The sequence below is a fragment of the Eschrichtius robustus genome, chromosome 11 (genome assembly GCF_028021215.1).
Source record: "Eschrichtius robustus isolate mEscRob2 chromosome 11, mEscRob2.pri, whole genome shotgun sequence".
NCBI classification, from domain to species: domain Eukaryota; kingdom Metazoa; phylum Chordata; class Mammalia; order Artiodactyla; family Eschrichtiidae; genus Eschrichtius; species Eschrichtius robustus.
The window spans coordinates 35320470-35345625 of NC_090834.1; the positions used below are offsets into that span (position 1 = coordinate 35320470).

The 25156-nt window shown below is 37.2% G+C and overlaps 1 protein-coding gene across 3 annotated transcripts in view; it reads left to right on the forward strand.

Annotated features, from left to right (window-relative positions):
- The window catches only part of TRPC6 (transient receptor potential cation channel subfamily C member 6), a 114857-nt gene that overhangs the window by 65577 nt on the left and 24124 nt on the right, over positions 1–25156 (forward strand). For all 3 annotated transcript variants that reach the window (XM_068554665.1, XM_068554664.1, XM_068554666.1), the window contains exons 2-4: positions 203–977; positions 17548–17733; positions 19616–19780. In XM_068554665.1, coding sequence (XP_068410766.1) covers positions 203–977; positions 17548–17733; positions 19616–19780 — 1126 coding nt within the window. The remainder of the gene's footprint in view (positions 1–202; positions 978–17547; positions 17734–19615; positions 19781–25156) is intronic.

Sequence of the window (25156 nt, forward strand, 5' to 3'; positions counted from 1 at the left end):
GCAAAGTGCTTGGCTTTCTAAAAAGAGAAGTTCTTGGAATCCATTAACAAATAAATGCATCTTCATTTGTATTATAGTTGGTCTAGAGATGATGAGACAACATCTAATATACTTGAGGATTGCATTAGATGAATGGTAGGTCATTTTACACACTAAAATGCTCTTAATATGATTTGTTCACAATCTTTCTATTTTATTACAGCCGGGGCACCGACAATAGACTGACCCACCGGCGGCAGACAGTTCTCCGTGAGAAGGGAAGAAGGTTAGCTAACCGAGGACCAGCATACATGTTTAATGATCACTCAACAAACCTATCTATTGAGGAGGAACGCTTTTTAGACGCAGCTGAATATGGCAACATCCCAGTGGTAAGGAAGATGTTAGAAGAATGCCTCTCACTCAATGTTAACTGTGTAGATTACATGGGCCAGAATGCCCTGCAGCTGGCAGTGGCCAATGAACATCTGGAAATTACAGAACTTCTTCTCAAGAAAGAAAATCTCTCTCGTGTTGGGGATGCCTTACTTTTAGCTATTAGTAAAGGTTATGTTCGGATTGTGGAAGCCATTCTCAGTCATCCAGCTTTTGCTGAAGGCAAGCGGTTAGCAACAAGCCCCAGTCAGTCTGAACTCCAGCAAGATGATTTTTATGCCTATGATGAAGACGGAACACGGTTCTCCCATGATGTGACTCCAATCGTTCTGGCTGCCCACTGCCAGGAATATGAAATTGTGCACACCCTCTTGCGGAAGGGTGCTCGGATTGAACGGCCTCATGACTATTTCTGCAAGTGCAGCGAATGCAACCAGAAACAGAAGCATGACTCCTTCAGCCATTCCAGATCTAGAATTAATGCCTACAAAGGCCTGGCAAGCCCAGCTTACCTGTCATTGTCTAGTGAAGATCCAGTCATGACAGCTTTAGAGCTTAGCAATGAGCTGGCAGTGCTGGCCAACATTGAGAAAGAGTTCAAGGTAGGTCTTTAAAAGTCGAAGTCAAGGTATATTTACAAGCTTCCACTATGTACTCACACTCTGCTAGGTATCGTAGACAGTAGGCAATTTTATATGTTTTTTTGCCAACAAGCTCTTTATTATATAGAGTAAAAGTTGTGATCACTACCATTTGGAGATGATCTACTATACACTAGACATTTTACATTTATTATGTCTAATTCTTATCACAACCTTGAGAAGATCTTAGTTCCTTTTCAGAGGCAGAAATGGAGGCATAGAAAGGTTAAGTAAGGCCCAAGATCCACAACTGGTAAAATGACAGACCTGGGATCAGAATCCATGGATGCTGATCTCTAAAACCCAGATTCTGTCTCCTGTAAAACACTGTTTTTATATTCAGAGCATGGTGATAGCTGCTGTTGAGGTCAGAAAGATGAATATGATAAAGGAAGTCGTAGTTTGACTTGAGAGACAGATGCATGCATGCATAAATATAGTATAAAGAGAAATGAAACTACTAGATAGGGCTATAAGCTGTGTGCTGTCGCAGTTCAGAGAAAGCAGTATTTAATTCTGATTAGGTATCGGGGAAGTTACGTGTAAAATGGTATTTCAGCTGTATATGGCAGAATGAGTAGCATTTTGGAAGGCAGAGAATGAGGGAAAAGATATTTTAGGCCAAGGTAACATCCAAAACGAAAGCTTGTAGATATGGAAGAAGTAGTCGCTTTGAGGGAACTTTGCTGCAGTCTCTGAATAAAAGGTAAGTGGAGAGATACCGTGTCAGATGCTACCATCTTCCCCATGGTTTGTGCTACATCTGGAGAGGGTGAAATTTCAGATTCCTAGTCTAAGGTCACACACCTACACACACACACCTTTAAATTCCTTCCATAGGTTATCTGACCTGTCTTACAGTGTTCATCACGTTCTGCTGTACGTTATTGTTATTTAGGGTGAGCTTTTCTCCATTACTCAGCTGTACACTGCTTGGAATCAGGTCTGATTCATCAAATACAGTATTACACAAAGATAAATATTGGTTTTATTTTCTCTGTTCTCTATGCTATGAGAAAGCATGTCTCTACATTCCACACTTTGGGGGTCTCTCCTGTGCAGTTTCTCGGTGCCTCTGTCATTGAAGGAACACTGTTAAACTCAGCATGGTATGTCATGTGTCCATCTATCCTTGGGTCCTATCCATCCAGGCAGGGAGGGGGAGGTAAATCGTGACTGGAACCTTTCAATGGCCCCCAGAATGGAGGATGCTGCTTTTCCTTTAGCTACCTGGCAGCGGAGGGTACAGGACAAGCAAATGATCTCTTACAATCCTGTCTCAGTCGTTCCTACTTCTCACTTTACTCCCAGGACTCAGTGAGTCAGAGAGCTATGCTATCTTCAGTTAGAGAAGTTTCTTCAAAATCTGCTCAATATTATTTTAAAATTTGTATTTAATTTTTTTGAAATTTCACTGCTTAGGTTTCAACATTTCTGTTTCTGTAATTGTATCTTTGTTTACACTTCTCTAGACCACAGAAGAATATTACATTCTTCATTCATTCATTCACTTGCTTACATCTTTTGAGCCCATGTTTGTACCAAATATTGTACTGGGGAGAGTTGAGAAGGGAGGATGGAGATGTAGCACAAACACAAAGACAATTCAGTCAGTAATCCTGCCCTCAATTAGTTTGTAATCTAATAGGAGAGGAAAGACCTGTGTGTAGGAACTATAATATAAGGCATGACCTTGTGGAGTGAGGGGGCGGGCAGGTGGGCCAAAGGTGAGAAGAATCACATCTAACCAGAATGTGAATTTTTCACTGTCCCTAAATGCATTGCATAATGTAAGAGCCCCTTTAGGATTAAGAGGATTTAAAGATCCAGACATTCCTTTATTTGTTCACCACACATTGTTTCTGCTCAGGAGGTGCGAGGTATACGAGGTATATGGATCAGGCACTTTCCCTCCATTCATACTTTGTCTGTGTAGTTCCACTCTCTTTGGCAGCTACCTAGAGCCTCTACTCAGGCTTACTCTCTGCTTAATGCCCTGCCTCTGTGAAGGTTTGAAGGCAAAGAAAAAACAAATCTCTCTGAAAACACAGATCTCTTTAATAGTATTTTATCCCTAATATCGTTTAAAAGTCCTTCTCAAATATTACATTAGTTTACTGTTAAAAGAGGGTAGCAGTTCAGAAAAATGTTTTTAAAAGTATATCCTAGAACTCGACCATCAGCAGTTTTTCTAATTAGAAATTTGACTCCAAAAGTTCTTGTATTACACAAGGAGAAAGGCCAGTTCTTGGCTTTTTTAAAAAAATCTTTGGCAAATACAAAATAAAAAAGCACAAGGTTTTCTTTCTTACCAGACAGAACACTCTAAAACAAATATTTCATTCTCCAGACTAGTTTGGTCCACAGAGGCAAGAAAAGCCTCATATGAGGATGAACTGCCATTGCCTTTGTGTGTAAACTCAGGGAAAGCACATCCTCCATCCACCACCAGCCACGGTGTTGTGATGCTAAACCTGTTCCCAGCAGCCCAGCTCAGTTTACAACAGGATGGGACCTGACAGGGCTAAAGAGATTGGTGTCTCTGTTGAGATTTCTTGCTAAGTCTGCTGCTCTACTCTTCAAAAGTAACTTCTCTTCTCTTACTTTAAAAGAATACAGTTGATCCTTGAACAAAATGGGTTTGAAGCGTTCGGGTTCACTTATATGTGGGTTATTTTCACTAAATATAGACTACAGTACTACACAATCCCAGGTTGGTTGAATCCATAGATGTGGAACTGTGGATACCGAGGGTCCACTGGAGAGTTACATGCAGGTTTTCAACTGCGCAGAGGATGGGTGCTCCTAACCTCTGCTTTGTTCAGAGGTCAACTATATATGGTCATGTTAGAAAATAATAATATAAAAATGAAGAAAAGTTTAAAAATCATTTCTATTTTGCCACCAAGAAATAAACACTGATACTGCAAACATGCCAGCACATATCCTTTTATTTGTATTTTTAGTAGTCAAGTCCCTTACAGTCTCAGGGAACAAAGATTGCAGAGTCTGGACCACCTGAGTCCTGGGATGCCTCACAGGGACCTGAGAGATTGTACTGGCCGCAGGCAATCCTTTCTGCTCATGGTCTTTAAATTCTTTTGCTTCTTTTTCACCTGAAAGAGATTTGAAAAATTCTGTGCTCATGTGCACATTTTAAAATTGGCATCTAAATATTTTTATTTTTAAGTTTAAATATTTTTAAAAGATACAGTTTCTGCATAGTGTAAATATTGACATTTAAAAATAGAACTCTTAAAGTGCTCCTTCAGATGTATCTAGGGGCCTTTAAGTGCTGTGATTTTATGTGTACCATCACCTATTTTAAAAATAAGTAAACAACCTCCTTTTTAACATTCAGAATAGCTACATCTTTCCTTTTCTCCCTGAGCTTGTATTTCCAGTCCAATTTCCTCCACAAATATGATTCCTGATGTAATAGCTTTTTATTGTGTAAAGTCTTTTATAGATCACCCAATTACATATATAATATATATGATATATATTATATAACACATATTAGCAGTATATTTGATCAAAACTACATAAGTTGAACATAATTTTTCAAAATAACAAATATGTACAAATTTTGAAAAGTAAATTTTAAATATATGACACAGTTCTTATTGGAAATGAATTTTTAATGGGATTAATCATGTCCATACTTTTGTTATGTATTTAGTGAAAGAAAAAGTTATAGCCTGCTAAAATAACTTGATTTGTCAGCTATCATATTATTTTAGTTTTTGTTAATAGGATATATAAATTAATAAAATTAAGTATAAATTATTTTATGTAATAAAATTAAAAGAGCTGACTATAGTTGGAATAACGATTTCTTGATGTGATTTGATAACTGCCTTACTGAATTACCCACATTGAATCTGAAAGAAAGCACATAAAAGTTTTATCCATGTGTTTTAGCCAATATCCTATGCAAATTTTGAGTCCTGGAAACCATTCCAAATCACATTAAAAGGAATCATCCTCCTAACGTTTTCTGCCTTGCCCATTTGAGATGTCTTTCCTTTAAGCTAGTAATACATCCAAAAGATGAGTATTAATAGTTTAAAAGAATCACTTACATTTAAATACATGAAGAAGTGATTTTTGTATTCAGTATTCCCTACTGATGCCTTCTTTGCCGTCCTTTCATTCAAGAAGGATGCATTCTTTGACAGTTGTTGAAGAATGAAGAGGCAAAGTACATTAAACAAAAACTATCATTGTTCCTATCACTACACTGCACCATACATCTAAATTTAGAACATCCCAACATGAACCAGCATGTTGTATTTCGATCATTAAGCTTCATCTTCAACAGGAATGTGTATTAGGGCAGGAAAATACAGGAAGCCCCTCAGGTCTATGGTACCTGGGTTAATTATTAAAGGGGAATTCTCCACTGTTTGCTACATGGGTGAGTGAGAGTGGGGAATTATTTTGTAAAGGGGTGAAAGATCTATTTTCAAGGAAATCAGTTTTAGGAAAGGTGAAGATCTGGAAATTGATTCCCTTAAAACTATCAGTGTTCTCTGGCTCCTTGGAAAGCCTTCACATATCTCTGTTCAAAAGCAACTAATCTATTTTATGAGAGTTAGAGAATGAGAACTTTCACAAAGATTTTGTAAACTCCAATATATAGCTTCTCTAAGCTCCTCCTAAATTCTCTTTTTCCATAATTAACCCATAGTTCTTTAACAAAAGTGGCCAGAGTAGTTGCTATTGAATTCCTCAGGCAATTGTAGTCTTGCACCTTGAATCTTCTAAACCGAACAAATTGCACTCATTACCCGTATCATCAGGTCTGGAGCTGGCTCCATGCGGGGGTGACAACCAGACCACAGCAGAGAAATCTAACAATTAGATGGAACCACAGGAATAAGAAGAAAACCAATAGGCCTGAGGGATTGCAGGTCTTCAAAGTGAATGGGGGAGAAACCAGATTTAAAAGTTTTCACCCATTCAAGTTTAATTTTTATACTGAATTTTTATAAAGAATTGTTTGCTTTGGTAGCGAGAGACCTCAGCCACCTTAAACTTAAACTTGGGCTAAGCCTAATTTTGGCAACAAACACCAAATTGATTAAAAACACACACACAGAATTTTGACTGTTTTTGATCCTGGTGAAGGAGAGCATAACTCCTGGTTTTTCTCCTTGACTCAAGACTAAGAATTATCATAAAGACAAGGAGATCAGTACCAGGGATGGTTTTTCAGCAAATGCATTCTCCCAAATTTAGAACTTCCTTTTAGTATATCAATATGTACCTATGACTTATGTCTCTAAACCCTTTTTTGAATATATTTATATTTTAGGTTGTTTGTGGTAATAAACAAGGTTTCCTTTAATTACCCTAAAATTACCCCCTCTATGCATCAGAGTTTGCCCTCTTCCCTGTCGTTCTAGATAAGCAGCTTTTCTGAAGCTTTTCCAGATCCTTCATGTCTTCCTGAGGGGTGTGTATCTAAACAGGCACATGGCCCTCCAGATGCCTCTGCCACTGACTTTGAGGAAAGGGAAGACACTCTGCTGTGTCCGTTTTTAAACTGTTGCTATGTTCTGGCATTCAAAATGTTCAAAAATTCCTGGCATTGTTTGAAAAAGAAATACCCTCTAAGAAACTGACTGAGTTGAAAAGCAGTTTTTGTTAGCAGAAAGGCAGTGTGACTATTATCAGACCTTAGCAGGGTGACAAAGGTGTCGCTTGCATGCTAAATAGCCTACAGAAGCACAGGGCAGGGATCCAGACCAAAGGGGAAGGAGGAAATGGACCATTGTTGAGCTTCATGAATTATTCTAAGTGATTTACACTCTAACTTTATGATATAGCAGCATTTAAGTTCTCCATAATTAGGAGAAATTATCAAAAGGCCAGAAAATAAAGTAGCCTTTCAAGATCATAGCTGTTAAGTAGCAGAGCAAAAATTCAAACACAGGTATGTTTTATACCCAGTCATGCTCCTTTCTTTATATGACACAACAAAAGTTTTGGTTACCTTCTGTGTGCCACCCACTGTGCTGGAAACTCAAAGGTGAGTAAGATACAGTCTTTGTTCTTAAGTATATTTGAGTCTATTCAAGAGAGACGGATACATGAACAAATGCAGTAAAGTGTATGAGTCTGTTTGTTCTTGCCTTTGAATTTCCGATCAGTTTAAATAGATGGGCAGAAAAAATCCATTCTGGCAAAATTTTAGATCTAAGGCAAGTCAACAGTTAGGGATGGAAGTTACGTGCAACAGTTTGTACCCTGAGAGACCTCAGCCCCTGAAGCACCTGTTTACCTTCATTGCTGCCCTTCAATCTTCCTAGCTTCAATGGGACCTGAGAATTTCTATGCGAAGGAAAGGATAAAACCTGGTTATGAAACACTCTATTAAGTTAAATAAGTATCCACTGCTGTGGCAACAATCAACATAAAAGTCAGTAGCATCTGACAAAACTAGGAAAATGTCTGTCTTCAATTCTCGTTTGAAAATGTATCTCATCTCTTTTTACCTTTTCTTTAGAGTAGTGTCTGATTACCTTTTATGTCCCTCACAACCCCACATATTAGGTGCTGTAAAAATGCTTGTTAATCATCCTCACATCAGCTGTGACAGGGCTCAATGATCAATGTGCCATTGAGTGACAATTATTCTGAAGAGCCTTAGAGTTACTTATGGTCCCAGGAAGCATGGCTGGTTAACTCGATCACTAGATAGATAATGATAGTCTGTACTTTCTTTACTCTTTAGGAACATAATCTCATTTTACCAAACTCCCATCTTAGTAAGACTACGGTATCTATCACAGCACTAGTTGCTGATTGCTTGCTGAACATTTGTAGAATATTTGTTGAAAGAATGAATGAATGAATAATCATTTTATTTTCAGTACATTCAAGTGATACCCAATGTTGATGAAAATAATCCATAAACAATCTACAATAGGAATAGAAAAGAGTTTTATTTGAGGACTACAGCCTGGAAGACAGCCTCTCAGATAACTCTGAGGAACTGATCTGAAAAAGCATGGTTTTCAGCACAGTATTATATCTTGTCAGAACCAAGAACATTAAACAAATCAGGGATATGTTCCTTCAAGGTTTGAAAAAAAAAAAGATTAGCATGTACACAGCAAGTCAGTATGGCCTTGGCACCTGGGAAGGGAGTCTTATCATCGAAGGAGAACTAGCATTGGCTTCCCAGGAAGAGAGGCATTTAATCTTTACTTTTAAAATGGACATTCTTTACTTCTGGTCAATGTGCCCTTTTCTTAATAATTAAAGCAGGTGCACAATGTATGTTTGACAGGCCACAAACAGGCTATTTTAGTTAGCATAAAATTCAAGTTAACTTATGTATAAGCTAGAATGACTTACCCATACCTCAGTATGTGGAAATATCTTTTATCCCCAGGAATCCCATCATGGCTTTATTATTTTTTAGCACAATTTTGTGCCGAGGTACTGAGACTACTTGGATATTGTTTATGAAATGATGGAAACAACAACAATAATAATTGCCATTGATTCATCCCAACCCTGGGCCTGGAAGTGGCATTTGTTATCTCATATAATCTTCACAGTAACCCTAGGAAGTAGGTACTTACATTACCCCTGTTTTACACATGAGAATTTTGAGGCTTTAAGGGATTAAGTAATTTGCCCAAAGTCATGCAGCTAGTAAGTGTTTGCACCTAGTTTCAAATCCAGGTCTGCCCTTCTCCAAAGCCCACAGGGTTGATTAGTGAGAATTAAGGCATGCATTTCCCCCCACCCTCTTAATTTCTATAAAGCAAATGTTATTCTATGTATAGATCCAGACATTAAAATTACACACCATAACATATCTTCTACTATGTAAAATCCAACTAAGATGACCCTTTGACAGGATACTTTTAACAGGGTATTTTATGTCTATTAATCTCTAAACTCTGTTCTATTAACCCACTGTCAGTCATCTCTTTATAACTCAAAGGTTAATAGGCAAGCACCCACTTCTAATTTATTAATGTATGGTGTGGGTGTGTGAGCCAAAGGCAGAATTAAATCAACCGCCAGCTTCACTTTTTCAGAAAACCAAAATCACAGTGCTGTGTCTGGCTAATGAACTGCCAATATCTCATTTTAAGTGAGTTTACATTTCAATTTCAGAAAACTTAAAATATGAAAATATTTGTGAGTGGATTCCCAAGGTGAAAAAAGCATGCATTTCTAAAAGCAATCTTATTCTTTATTTTATTTTTTAATTGTTGGTTTTTGTTTTGTTTTGTTTTTGCTTGGAATATGTCTTGAGAATTAGCAGTGAATTGGAAACAATTTTTTAAGTCAAGGTATGAAACAGCACAGAGCTCCTGTATTTTACTTTTTCAGTCCACGTGGTTTCTACTAAAAAATGTTACTCTACACTTGAAGGGTCATACCCTCCTTTGAAATACCTAATTTCACCTGAGCTTTTTTTGAATTCTAGAGAGTATTGGTTTTGAGTCTTATATTTTTATCTCCAAAATAACTAAAGATACATCTAGAATTGAGTGCTACAAACAAGAAAGGCTAGATGCATTAAATTTTGTCATAACTCCATAGGTACGTACAAATGTCAAGAAATGGCCTGTTTTCAGATCTTGCCCTTGATGGTATAAATAAAATAATTATGTTTTATCAAATGCTTGCTATGTGCTTTGCAGTGTGTGATTTCTTTAACAATTACTCTCACTAAGCCTTAGTTTTCTCATCTGTAAAATGAAAATAATAATAGCACCTACCTCATAGAGTGATTTGAAGCTACCTAAGATCACATGGCTATAAAACAGAAGAGCTGGGATTTGATTACAGGTATATCTAACCTTAAAAGCCCAAGCTCCTAACCACTGTAATATGGAATAGTGGGCATGGACAACATATGTACTGATACTTCCACACCTCAAAGTTCTTCCCCATGACCTTAATTGACTATTTCATGAAAGGGGTAGAGCTGTTTCCTTGTGACCTTATTTATACTATCTGACCAGATACCTGTTTAGAAGTAGTTTGAGTCATTCTCAGTTAAGACAGAATTTGTTTTATTAATTTTATTTTATAGAATCTGTTTGAACCTACAGTTAGCAAAGTGAAGCTTGGCATGGTTTACGGGGAGGAGCCCAAGAAGGTGCTTTGCAAATACCCAAGGTGAAGCTGTTTCCCATTTAGCGCCCCCGCAAATATTACCTATTGATTCACATCCAGAGCCTCTCATATTTCTCCAACATCTTTCTCTCTTGATCCCTGCAAAGAATCTTTTTTTTTTTTAACATCTTTATTGGAGAATAATTGCTGTACAATGTTGTGTTAGTTTCTGCTGTACAACAAAGTAAATCAGCTATATGTATACATATATCCCCATATCCTCTCCTGCTGGAGCCTCCCTCCCACCCTCCCTATCCCACCCCTCTAGGTGGTCACAAAACACGGAGCTGATCTCCCTGTGCTAAGCAGCAGCTTTCCCCTAACCATCCATTTTACATTTGGTAGTGTATGTATGTCAATACTACTCTCTCACTTCATCCCAGCTTCCCCTTCCCCCTGACCGTGTTCTCAAGTCTGTTCTCTATGTCTGTGCCTTTATTCCTGCCCTGCCACTAGTTTCATCAGTACCGTTTTTTTAGATTCCATATATATGCATTAACATACAGTATTTGTTTTTCTTTTTCTGACTTCACTCTGTATGACAGATTCTAGGTCCGTCCACTTCATTACAAATAACTCAATTTAATTTCTTTTTATAGCTGAGTAATATTCCATTGTATATATGTGCCACATCTTCTTTATCCATTCGTCTGTCGACGGACACGTAGTTTGCTTCCATGTCCTGGCTATTGTAAATAGTGCTGCAATGAACATTGTGGTACATGACACTTTTTGAATTATGGTTTTCTCAGGGTATATGCCCAGTAGTGGGATTGCTGGGTCGTATGGTAGTTCTATTGTAAGTTTTTTAAGGAACCTCCATACTGTTCTCCATAGTGGCTGTATTAATTTACATTGCCACCAACAGTGCAAGAGGGTTCCCTTTTCTCCACACCCTTTCCAGCATTTATTGTTTCTAGATTTTTTGATGATGGCCATTCTGACTGGTGTGAGGTGATACCTCATTGTAGTTTTGATTTGCATTTCTCTAATGATTAGTGATGTTGAGCATCCTTCCATGTGTTTGTTGGCCATCTGTATGTCTTATTTGGAGAAATGTCTATTTAGGTCTTCTGCCCATTTTTGGATTGGGTTGTGTGTTTTTCTGATATTGAACTGCATGAGCTGCTTGTATATTTTGAAGATGAATCCTTTGTCAGTTGCTTCATTTGCAAGTATTTCCTCCCATTGTGAGGGTTGTCTTTTCATCTTGTTTATGGTTTCCTTTGCTGTGTAAAAGCTTTTAAATTTCATTAGGTCCCATTTGTTTATTTTTATTCTTATTTCCATTACTCTAGGAGGTGCATCAGACAGGATCTTGCTGTGATTTATTTCATAGAGTGTTCTGCCTATGTTTTCCTCTAAGAGTTTTACAGTGTTTGGCCTTATATTTAGGTCTTTAATCCATTTTGAGTTTATTTTTGTGTATGGTGTTAGGAAGTGTTCTAATTTCATTCTTTTACATGTAGCTGTCCAGTTTTCCCAGCACCACTTATTGAAGAGGCTGTCTTTTCTCCATTGTTTATTCTTGCCAAATTGTCAAACATAAGGTGACCATAGGTGCGTGGGTTTATCTCTGGGCTTTCTATCCTGTTCTATTGATCTATATTTCTGTTTTTGTGACAGTACCATACTGTCTTGATTACTGTAGCTTTGTAGTATAGTCTGAAGTCAGGGAGCCTGATTCCTCAAGTTCCATTTTTCTTTCTCAAGATTGCTTTGGCTATTCAGGATCTTTTGTGTTTCCATACAAATTGTAAAATTTCTTGTTGTAGTTCTGTGAAAAATGCCATTGGTAGTTTGATAGGGGTTGTATTGAATTTGTAGATTGCTTCAGGTAGTATAGTCATTTTCACAATGTTGATTCTTCCACTCCAAGAACATGGTATATCTCTCCATCTGTTTGTATCATCTTTGATTTCTTTCATCAGTGTCTTATAGTTTTCTGCATACAGGTCTTTTGCCTCCTTAGGTAGGTTTATTCCTAGGTATTTTATTTTTTTGTTGTTGCAGTGGTAAATGGGAGTGTTTCCTTAATTTCTCTTTCTGATTTTTTGTTGTTAGTGTATAGGCGTGCAAGAGATTTCTGTGCATTAATTTTGTATCCTGCTACTTTAACAAATTCATTGATTAGCTCTAGTAGTTTTCTGGTAGCATCTTCAGGATTCTCTATGTATAGTATCATGTCATCTTCAAACAGTGACAGTTTTACTTCTTTTCAGATTTGGATTCCTTTTATTTCTTTTTCTTCTCTGATTGCTGTGGCTAAAAGTTCCAAAACTATGTTGAATAATAGTGGTGAGAGTGGGCACCCTTGTCTTGTTCCTGATCTTAGTGGAAATGGTTTCAGTTTTTCACCATTGAGAACGATGTTGGCTGTGGGTTTAATGTGTCATTTAAAGCTTGTATTTCCTTATTTATTTTCATTTTGGTTAATCTGTCTGTTGGTGTAAGTGAGGTGTTAAAGTCCCCTACTATTATTGTGTTACTGTTGATTTCCCCTTTTATGGTTGTTAGCATTTGCCTTATGTATTGAGGTGCTCCTATGTTGCGTGCATAAATATTTACAATTGTTATTTCTTCTTCTTGGATTGACCCTCTGATCATTATGTCGTGTCCTTCCTTGTCTCTTGTAATAGTCTTTACTTTAAAGTCAGTTTTTCTGATATGAATCTTTCTACTCCAACTTTCTTTTGATTTCCATTTGCATGGAATATCTTTTTCCATCCCTTCACTTTCAGTCTGTTTGTGTCCCTAGGTCTGAAGTGGGTCTCTTGTAGACTGCATATATGCAGGTCTTGTTTTTGTATCCATTCAGCCAGTCTGTGTCTTTTGGTTGGAGCATTTAATCCATTTACACTTAAGGTAATATTTGATATGTATGTTTCTGTTACCATTTTCTTAATTGTTTCGGGTTTGTTTTTATAGGTCTTTTTCTTGTCTTTTGTTTCCTTCCTAGAGAAGTTTCTTTAGCATTTGCTGTAAAGCTGGTTTGGTGGTGCTGAATTCTCTTAACTTTTGCTTGTCTGTGAAGCTCTTGATTTCTCTGTCAAATCTGAATGAGATCCTTGCTGGGTATAGTAATATTTGTTGTAGTTTTTTCCCTTTCATCACTTTAAATATATCTTGCCACTCCCTTCTGGACTGCAGAGTTTCTGCTGAAAGATCAGCTGTTAACCTTATGGGGATTCCCTTGTATGTTATTTGTTGCTTTTCCCTTGCTGCTTTTAATATTTTTTCTTTGTGTTTAATTTTTGTTAGTTTGATTAATATGAGTCTTGCCATGTTTCTCCTTGGGTTTATCCTGTATGGGACTCTCTGTGCTTCCTGAACTTGATTGACTATTTCCTTTCCCATGTTAGGTAAGTTTTCAAGTAAAATCTCTTCAAATTATTTTCTCAGACCCTTTCTTTTTTTCTTCTTCTTCTGGGATGCCTATAATTCGAATGTTGGTGCACTTAATGTTGTCCCAGAGGTCTCTGAGACTGTCCTCCATTCTTTTCTTTCCTTTGTCTTTATTGTGCTCTGCGGCAGTTATTTCCACCATTCTTCCAGCTCATTTATCCATTCTCCTGACTCAGTTATGTTATTGATTCCTTCTAAAGTATTTTTAATTTTAGCTATTGTGTTGTTCATTACTGTTTGTTTGCCCTTTAGTTCTTCTAGGTCCTTGTTAAACATTTCTTGTATTTTCTCTACTCTATTTCCAAGATCATCTTTACTATCATTACTCTGAGTTCTTTTTCAGATAGTTTGCCTATTTCTTCTTCATTTATTTGATCTTGTGGGTTTTTATCTTGCTCCTTTGCCTGCAAGATATTTCTCTGTCTTCTCATTTTGTCTGATTTACAGTATTTGAGGTCTCCTTTCCCTAGGCTGCAGGTTCATAGTTCCTCTTCCTGCTGTTCTCTGCCTGCAGTGGAGAGGTTGGTCCAGTGGCTTGTGTAGGCTTCCTGATGGGAGGGACTGGTACTGGTGGGTGTAGCTGAGTCTTTTCCCTCTGCTGAGCAGGGCTATGTCAGGTGGTGTGTTTTGGGGTGTCTGTGAGCTTAGTATGACTTTAGGTAGTCTGTGTGCTGATGGGTGGGTTTGTGTTCCTGTCTTGTTTGTTGTTTTGTGTGAAGCGTACAGTGCTGGGAACTGCTGGCAGTTGGGTGGAACAGGGCCTTGGATTCAGATAGAGGCCTCCGTGAGAGCGCTCAGTGATTAATCTTCCCTGGTGCCAGGAATTCTCTAGTGGGCCAGCTTCCTGGACTCAGTGCTCCCACCCCAAAGCCTCAGACCCGACTTCCAGTCGAGGAACCAAGACCCTGCACGTCACTCGTTCCCACAATAAAGGGGATTAAAAAAAAAAAAAGACTAACAAAACCCAAGACAAATGGTAAAAAGTAAAATCAAACAAAAACAGAAGCAAGGAAACACACACATGTACAAAAGAAATAAAAATAGAACCAAATAAAACAAAAAGCAAAGAACAACCAGTCAAATAGAGGAACTCAAAGGCGAAATCAAACAATTAGGATCAAAACTAACAAAAACACAAAACCAAAGCAGTGTGCCAACTGAAGAATAAAGTAAGGAAACAGAACCGATAAAAAGGATTCAAAAAATAATAATAAAATAAAATAAAAAGTGAAAAAACACAGGACAACAGAAAAGCAAAGTAGAAATGGAAATACTTTTAAAATAAATAATATATTAAGGAAAAAGAAGAAGAAAAAAAATAAGGGAAAAGAACACAGAACAACAGAAAAGCAAAGTAAAAATAGAAATATATATTAAAAAAAGTTATAAAACACGAAGATCCCAAAAGACTAAATAAAAAAAAAAAAAAACTAAAACAATAACAACAAACAAAAAAAGAAAGAAAAAGAAACAAACAAAAGAGCCAGAACCAACAACAGAATGAATGAAAACATGATAAAATTCATAGTAATAATTATGTTTCCCTGGGGTCTCCACTGTAAGTGTCCTTGCACACACCGTGAGACACAGCCCACCTCTGCCTCCCCAAGAGGCCCTCCTCTGCCTCTGGGCTGGTCTCTGGACCTGCTGTGGGCCCTGTGGGAACCACTCAGACTCTGATCAGGCCCAATTCCTGCGTGTGCTGGCCCCCAAAGTCCACAGCTGCCAGAGCTAGACTGTTTTCATTTGTGGGAACACTCATTGTCTGCTCAGATATTCCATAGACACAGGGTCTACCTAGCTGATGACAGGGATTTAATCTGCAGCTTGAACAGCTGATGGAAAGATTTTTGATCTTCTTCCTTAGTCGCCCTGTTCCTGAGGTTCAGCTTTGGTTGTATCCCCACCTCTCCCTGTGGTCCACCCACAGGAGTCTGGTCCTGAGGCTGCCTTGGAGCTCTTGGGTCTGCCCCTGTGAGGACCGGGCGCAGAGGTGGTATGGCTGCTTGGATCACAGGACCCCTGGTGGCGCCAAATGCACAGGGAAGCTGGCGGCCACGGGCACAAGAGACATGGCCCAAGTGAGGGCCTTTTCTGGTGTTCAGCATAAGACGTGTGAGGGCCAGCCCTGAGAGGGCTTCTTTTATTGGTGCCCGTGTGTGGGGAGAGAGAGGTTACAATAGTGGCTCCTCCCCCTGTGTGTGACTCAGCAATTGTGCCCTGCTTCCATGGCAGTCCAGTCTTCCTCCATAGGTATTCCCTGCTGCGGATTTCCTCCCTCCCGTCCCCTCAGTCTGTCTCCCCACAGCCAACAGCAGTTCTCGCTCCGGGTCTGTTCTCCAATCCCCACAGTCCAGCTCCCAGCCCCCTTGCACACCTGTGAACACACGTCCCAGTCTGGGGCACGTAGGACTGTGGTACAGACCACCTGTATATTTCTCACTCTGTCCCGTCTGCCATAGATCGGCCGCTTCACCCTCTTCTGACAGCCTCAAATGCTTTTCCCTTTTGTCCCAATCGATTTCCCTGTCGGGGTGGGGGGGGGGCGGTTCCCTGAATTCGGGAATCTCTCCTCTGCTTCAGCTCCCCTGCCCCGAGGTGCAGGTCCCATCCCGCTTCCTCTCCTCCTCCTTCTCCCTCCTTTTTTTCATACTACCCAGTTATTCAGGGATCTTTATAATCCTTTCTGGTGTTGAAGGTCTTCTGCTGGTGTTCAGCTGGTATTCTGTGAGAGTTGTTGCATCTGTAGATGTATTCCTGATGCATCCGTGGGGAGAGATGAACTCCACGTCCTCCTACTCCTCTTTTATCTTAACTCCCCCTGCAAGGAATCTTTTCATCCTACAACACAATGGTGGCTTCAAGATGGAGGAGACAACTAATTCTGAACCTGCAAAGCTGGCGTTAAGAGTAAACTCTGCCATGGAGGCAGTGACCTCAAGGGACCTTAGTTTTTTGATGTGCAAAATGGGACTAGTATTTCCCTGGCTTGCCTCCCAGTTCTTCATAGATCAAAATAGAGAAGCATTCTACAAAAAGACAAAGTGGCATAATTCTTATAGGCAAAGGGTTTAGAGCAAAACAGGGTTATGTTTAAAGCCTCATTTTGATACTTAGTGGCTGCATGATCTTGGGCATATTATTTAACCTAAGTGATCAAGGAAACTGTGAAGATTAAATGATAATATGATCCACTTGGAATGCAACAAGTTCTAGCTAATAGGTTTTCTTTATTAATATTGGGTTATAAATGGCCTTATTTCAATGTAAGAGAATAAAGAGGAAGGAAATATCAGAAAGACCTGAATGAAGATATGAATGCATGGTGTATGTAAGTTCATAATGAGTTTTTGGTGTTTAAATATGATCTGTACTCTCTAAATCCTCCCAAAATACCATTAGTTCATCAGCAGTAAATTACAGTGAAAGCATTTTCATTAAATTTCCTTTTCTCCAAAGAGAAGAATCTCAATTTGCAGATTTTATATTAGATCTCATCTTTTGACCCTGTGTTTGGTACATAATGTTCTTTGGTAACAATTTAGTAAATAGATAAGTGATATATGTTTGCTTTTGTCTAGCAAATATATATTATGTGCCTAGCTGATGAAGTTATGAACATAAGAGATATATGTATTCAAAATAGTGTGAGCATGCTGTGGGAAACATTGCTTACTTTATATTTCTCCTGAATCAGCAGATGAGTTTGGCACAGTGCAGTACTTTTTGATAACTTTGGTTATGTTTTAGACAAATTTCCTCTTTCAGCATATAAAGAAAATCTTTATTGTGCTAGGATATTTCAGAGATCACTCAGCAGAACGGCAATTGAAGATGTTAAAAGAATAGTAAACCTACAAATAGAGTTTTTTTCCTCTACAGACTGTCAAATCACTGATAAATTCTGCAGCATAACATAGTAAAATTTGCTACTTCTACATTATTGTTTTTTGCTTTGCTTTGTCTTTCCTAGAATGACTACAAAAAACTGTCAATGCAGTGCAAAGATTTTGTTGTTGGACTCCTTGATCTGTGCAGAAATACTGAAGAAGTAGAGGCCATTCTGAACGGGGATGTTGAAATACACCACAGTGGTGGAGATCACGGTCGTCCAAATCTCAGCCGTTTAAAACTTGCCATTAAATATGACGTAAAAAAAGTAAGGTCAGGCCTGAAGCCCCTTTTACATTATTTCAGTTTTTATTGGTGCTAAATCAGGATGAAGGGTTGGCAAATTAGATTGAGCTGGGTTTTTCTAATTAATTGCACTAGGTAGGTTCTCTAACAATTCTAAGTGCCTGGTTGTGAGGCATTTAACCTACACTAATGCCAGTCTTTAAAACCTAGACTTGTGTATGCAGTGATTGATGCTTTCTTTTACTTAACTAATGATATAAAAATGACTTTGTGTGTTCAAACTACAAAGCATTTGTTATAGGATAGGAACATCATTATTTAAGACCCAACTCGGTTTTCCCATTTGTTAATATATTCCAATTCCAGACCAATGCCTTCTATTCCTTCTTTAGAGCATTTGAATCTCCTTCATCTTTATTTGTGGAGTATTTTTATCTCTGTCTTCATGTGGTGCCCCCTATCCTTGACTGCTTTCTTAGGTTATGTAAGATATCTTTTACAAGAAACAGTTTTTAAAAGTAGGTTTTCTAATAAAAGTAACACAGACTTATGGTAAGCTTTCAAACAATATAGACATGCCCTCTTTCTGCCTTCTCAATTCTTAAAGGAGAGTAGTTAATCAATATTATATTCCTCTCCATAAATTTATACCTGGGACATCTTCACATATCAGTAAATAAACATCCACTTAATCTTTTCAAAGGCTGCATATCGTTATGTTTATTTATATCGTTATGTTCATTTAGTCAGTTTACTATTTAAGGGTGTTTATTATTTTCTTTATTTTTTTGTTATTTCAAAACATTTGTTAAATTTCCCTTCAAAAAAGGTGCACCAGTTTACACATGTCAACAGTGTGTGAGAGGGATTATTTCTTCCACTCATAATGGGTACTATTATTTTTTTTTTTTTTAAATAGATCTTTATTGGAGTATAATTACTTCACAATACTGTGTTAGTTTCTGTTGCACAACAAAGCGAATCAGCGATATGCATACACATGTCCCCATATCGCCACCCTCTTGAGCCTCCCTCCCACCCTCCCTATCCCACCCCTCTAGGTCATCGCAAAGCACCGAGCTGATCTCCCTGTGCTACATAATGGGTATTATTAAACCTTACCATTCTGAGAAGACAAACATTGTATCTTGATTTAATTATCTTCCAGGTTAACCATCCTTAAGAAGCATTTTTAGTTCCTTTATATAACCTGTCCTTTGTCTAATTTTTAATATTCTTTACCAATTATTATTTTGAGTTGTTGCTTTTTGTATATTAAATAATGCAGCTCTCTGTCATATGTAGGGTTCATTTGTAAGCAATAAATATGTAAGAATAAAAAAATTCTGAAAAATAAAGAGTGAAATTTAATTATAAAATTTTGTTAATTGAAAGAGTTTATGGTGCAGGAATAAAAAGAAGTATCAGTGGAATAGAATAGGCAGTCCAGAAAAAGACCCATATGCAAATGGGAGCCTAGTATAAAATAAGTTTAGCATTTTAGGTCAGTGCAGAAAAGGTCGTATACTTTAAAAAAAAAAGTATTTAGACATCTGATCTAGCAGGATCTTTATATCACTCCTTCTAGATGGGCAAAACATAAAAGTCCTGTTGTAAAATATTGATGAATCTTTTTCCAATATTAAATTTCCAAAATTTGTTTATGCTTTGAAAGAAAACCCATTAGTCATAAAGCAAAAGTTGGAATCTTTGAATTTATGTAATACATATTAGAACCCCCTGCCATCTTGCTTGATACCTGTCCGCTACATATTTTACATTTGTTCTTTAATTCTAACAATATTTTTCATGAGCAAGAACAGAACATAATATTAGAATGCAAGAAAAGAGTTTATGCTGAATCTTTAATCAAGCTGTTAAATGTTTTGTCACTCCCCTCCTAGTTTGTAGCTCATCCAAACTGTCAACAGCAGCTTTTGTCCATATGGTATGAGAATCTTTCCGGTTTGCGGCAGCAGACCACGGCAGTCAAGTTTCTTGTGGTCCTCGCCGTTGCCATCGGACTGCCTTTCCTGGCTCTCATTTACTGGTTTGCTCCATGCAGCAAGGTATGTCTGTGAAGCCTGCACCTCTGTTATCTCCTAGAAGTGTATTTGGTTTATATATCAGAGCCAGTTAAGCAAAGAAAATTCTATTTCCCAAATAAAAGTTTCAGGGAAGTCAGAGTTGGGTTTAAATAATCTTATTGTTTTTAATATTATAAAAATAACATATATTTGCTATAAGAAATAAAGAAAGCAATGGAAAGAGAAAATTCACCTGTAATATTACCACTATTAATATGCCAAAGAAAACCTCAGTATATTTCCTATTTGTCTTCTCTCTAGTTACGCCTATGCATATATTTTTACATTTTTGATGAGGTATGAATTGAGCAGGTAATCTGAAATAACACCCTAAAAGAACATGTTTCCTTTTGTTATTTCTCCTCTGGCAAAATTTGAGATGAAAGGTTTTGTTTTTTATTTATTTTAGTGAATATGACCAGATAAATCTTAATATAAATAAAGGACAATTGTGTAAATGTTACTATAATGCTTGTTTCAATGAAGACTATTTGTTTTAAGGACAGAGTACATTGTAACCTGACAACAAAGATAGCCTGTTTTTTGGGGTTTTTTGTTTTTGGCAAACTCTGCCCAGAATTTGATGAAATTAATTTGTTCAGATGGACCTAGCCTTTCATTAGTGCGACAGAAGAAGTTTGGAAAATGTTAACCTGTCATTCTGTTAACAGGCATAGAGATTTGTCCGCCCTGCATTGCCAACAATCTTATTCTTCATGTTTTTGAAGCCACATTTCTGGAACTGTCTAAGTTTCAACTCTTAGAGTCAGGCTGAAATAATTCTAAAGCTATGTGGCTGAAATGTCTGCTGGACCATCTATTTATGTGCCATGTAGATATGCCAGTTGAATCACTTGCTGTTGTTAAATCTGGGCATGACTCATTTTCAAATATTTGTAGCATGTGGGTGCAAAGACATATATCACCATTACCAACATATTTTCTTCTTATTATTAATTAGTCATATATTTGGTGATTTAACCTTATAGGAATGTTAGTAAGTGGCTCATGGTAGGAAGCTGGTTTAAAGCCTTTTTCACATAGTGGGAACTTCATAATTACTTCCAGTGATGATAGGAACTGCTGGAAACTTGGCATTTTCTCCTGAGGGTAAAATCTGTCATCATAAATGTTTTTCCCTTAAATATATAAGGCCAAAGGTTGGCCTTATATATTTATAAATAAAATATAAAGGAGGAAAATAAAATGAAAATAGTGATATTTACTAGAATTAGAAATTTATAGCATGGATTTTTTTCTAGAAAGTTTTCTTTCTAGATTTTTCTTTTCCTCCCTTTTTCATAGGAATGACAGATTTCACTTTGAAAAAAGAATTAATTCTCCTTACTAGAACATAGGCTACATCTATGTATGTAGTCTCTGTTCTGCTTCTACTCACATTTCCTGGGTCTTCAGAGATTTAAGCTGAATTAAAAGTCGGGGGGGGGGGGCTCTGAATTATCCTTGTTATTACCCTGTGATCAGTTAAATTATAATATCTCTTCTAAAGTGAATAATTGTCCCTCCCCATATCCAGTGAGTTCAAAAGCATAATGCCTTCCAGAGTGTTTGGTGTTTTAACAGACTAGTTTTGGCAGTCCTTAGAGTTGCACATTTCTTAAATTTTGATTGAATCCTAATTAACCTGATTTCCTTCACTATTTCTTCTTCCCTGGCCATGTTTCTCTCTGGCATCTGTTTTCCATCCTCGTTTATGAACCCTGAGGCAAATAATCAAATTAAAAGGACACTGTCAAGGTATTTTTTCTCATATCTAAAATCTATTTTACTGTTATTTAATGTTTGAAGCATGATGATAAAATCTATTTTACATTTTTCCCTTTAGTAATATATATAATTATTATTTACAGTTTTAGAGAATTGATTTTTTTAAATGGAGGGAGATTGCTCAAGCTATATTGATGCTTTTATTTAAAATATTATTTAAAATATTAAAAAATTCCAAAGCATCCATGAAAATTAAGCGAGATCAAATTGCAGGCCTATGCACCTTGACAGAGTCCCTGTTTCTATTTAAAGTTTGGTTTTCTTTCCTCAAGTCTGCTCTTTTCTGTAAGAAATTCTTTTTGTCCTTCCTTGTTCTCTTTTTCCACCATAACCCAAATGTGTTTTATACTCACTATAGTAAAAATAGGTCATGCTGTGATTTCAAATCATTTTGGCTTAAGCTACCTTCAACCTTTTCTGCTACTATTGGTATTTGATAGTTATTTGATCATCAGTAAATACTTAAAAAGAGTATGATATAATATTTAAAAGCAGGTATTTCTTTCAGTGCTTACTTTCAGTCATTTTTCCAGGTGCATCAATTTTTCACCTTGTTCAATGTTTCTTTACAGTTATTTTTTTAGAAATCTGTTTACGTTACAGAATATATAGATGGCAAATTTTACTAAAATGAATAACTCACTTCAGTTCCTAAAGTCCATTGAGTGGTGCCAGAATCTCCTTTAGTTTAAAGAGAAACACAACTCTCAATGATTTGTAATAAGAAATAGAAGATATGACTATCCAAACACACCATTTTAGTTTCCTGTCAACCAACTTTTTGTCTGTTTTTTGTTTATGTGTTTACTTGTTTTATTTTTTTAAATTTTTATTTATTTATTATTATTTTTTAAACATCTTTATTGGCGTATAATTGCTTTACAATGGTGTGTTAGTTTCTGCTTTATAACAAAGTGAATCAGTTATACATATACATATATCCCCATATATCCTCCCTCTTGCGTCTCCCTCCCACCCTCCCTATCCCACCCCTCTAGGTGGTCACAAAGCACTGAGCTGATCTCCCTGTGCTATGCGGCTGCTTCCCACTAGCTATGTATTTTACGTTTGGTAGTATATATTTAGTAAGCAACAGAAGTCCCTGGTTTGATTCTCTTCTCTCCCTTCTGAATAAAATGAAGGAGTCATATTGTGTAAGAACCAGGAACCCAGGGAAGAAGGAAGGTGAAGCAGGTCAGGAGCGAGGGGCAGATCAGACACCGTGCCCTGAATAACTGAACGTTGGCTTTAGATGTGTCCAGACAGCTGAACTCAAGTTCCAGACCTCTCAGGCTTGAGGCACACTCTAATGTGGGTAGCTTTATTGTCACCCCGTTTTATGTCTCCAGCCTTTTCTCTTCTCCTTCTCCTATTTTAATTTGTGCTCTCTTGAGTTTTTCGTAATTTTGTATTTTGAAGGCCGCCTCTGATTCTCTCCTGAACAAAGCAGGGAATAAATAAGTTTTCCATGGATTTTACTACTAGTAGTCAATGCCCCAATCCCAGTTTTCCACAACAGTCAAATAAACTGAGAACTTTAAAAAATTAGTTTAATATTTATAATAATAGCTCTTTTCACCAGGAAGATATTGAACCTTGCAATAAATGATTAAATAAATCTTGTACACGTGATTAAATCTTATATAAAACATGATTAAATAGCCATGATTACAATAAATTGTATATAAAGCAAATGTAGAATTAAAGTTGTATATGTGGCACACCATAGGAAAAGAAATTAAAGTCGCATTAATGTTCAGTTTTTAATAGTCCATATTTTTTTAGAAAACATTGCTAAGGACAATAGGCAAAAAAAAATCAAACCTACTTTCTCTCCCATTTGTTTTAACTTTATTTGAGAGTTCTATTTAAACAAGATCTTTAAAAAACACAAAAAATACTCTTTGATTCAATCTAATGAGCATTTACTTATGGAAGTATGGATTTTGGACAACATTTTTTACAGCAACCTTTTACAAAGTAACTTTGGATTGGGTCTGCAATATATCTAACTGTATAGATCCATTGGCTTAAAACTAGATAGATAGAGTGATTGATCTAGATAAACACACACACACACACACACACACACAAACATGCATGCACGTATGCACATGCACACCCTGATATTCTGCCTGGCCTAAGATTCTAAATATCAAGAGAGAAGGGACTAAACTATGTGATTCATCCTAGCTCTAACTTTTATGATTTTGAAAACCATATAGACAGATAAAGTGTGTAGGAACAGAGAACATTGATTGCATTCCTACCATTATAGCATTTAGCTTTTTAAAATCTTAGAACCGTTTGTTCTCTAAGAATTTACATATATATATACTTCATTGAGAAAATATGAACTTGTTTTGTAAACCAAATAGAAACATTAACTCAAACAAGTATGCCTGGGTTCAGCTTCCAGCTCTACCACTTATAAGCTGTGTGACCTTTAAGCTAGTTTCTGGACCTCACTTCCTCAGTTTCTTCATCCATAAAATGGGCATTTCAGCAGCATATACCTCTTTGTATTGTTGTAATTATATCATGAAATTAACAGGGTAAAGCACTTAAAACAGTACATACAAGTACTGGCCAAGTGTTGGTGGTATTATTATTAATTTTTACATTTTTCTGTAATAATAAACTCGTTTGAGAAGCTGTCGAAAGCTAATGGCCCTCTCCTAAGAAAAAATCCTTGCATACATGTATTTGAGTTTTGTTTACCATTACAGGGGATACACAGAGCCCTTGAGACACATCCTGGGCACACAGCATCCCTCTGCCCCAGCTAGGATTCGTGCATCTTAGATGGAAATGATTCCTGTACTATAGATACACAAGAGCATTTATTGTCTCCAAATTTCATATGAAGAATCTGACTTTCACATAATTTAGGAAATTCACTCATTGCTACTCAGCTAATGAGGGAATGAAACTGGAACCTGAACCTAAAATGTGTTGGTTATATGACCAGAGATGTATGTAATTGCCAATCTGCATTTTTTACCACACTGATGCAATTCTAGCCAAAAAATCCCACAAAAATTTTTTTAAAAATCTTTTCCCGAAGCCTATGAACAGCAAATGTAAGGTGATTTCCAATAGGCTTTTGAAAATATAAAAAACGGTTTAAAGACCCTACAGCCACCCTTACAAACTGGTCCCGTTGAGTCCCCGTTTCCAGCCTCTGCACCTGAGACCCACCCCCTACTTGGTTTCCGTCGCCTGGGCCAGCACCAGTGAATTCACCCATTCTTCCTCAAAACTCCCTTCCCAACGCGAGACCAAATGTTTTAACCTTTTGCTCCTATCCCATATTTAAAGATTTAGAGACGTTAAAAAAAAAAAAAAAAGACAGACACTTGGACTTTTTTCAGTCCAGTGTCATTCCAGGACATCTTTCCAGTACGTGATGGGAACTGCCCTGCTGTCCTGTCCTGGACTGGGAGTTCTCTTCTTGGTACTCCTGACTCTTACTCCATTTACAGCATCACATGATGCCTGATTTGCACCCATGTCAGTGAAATACACATGAGGACAACCAGCAGACAAATATCAACCAAGGGTGTATAC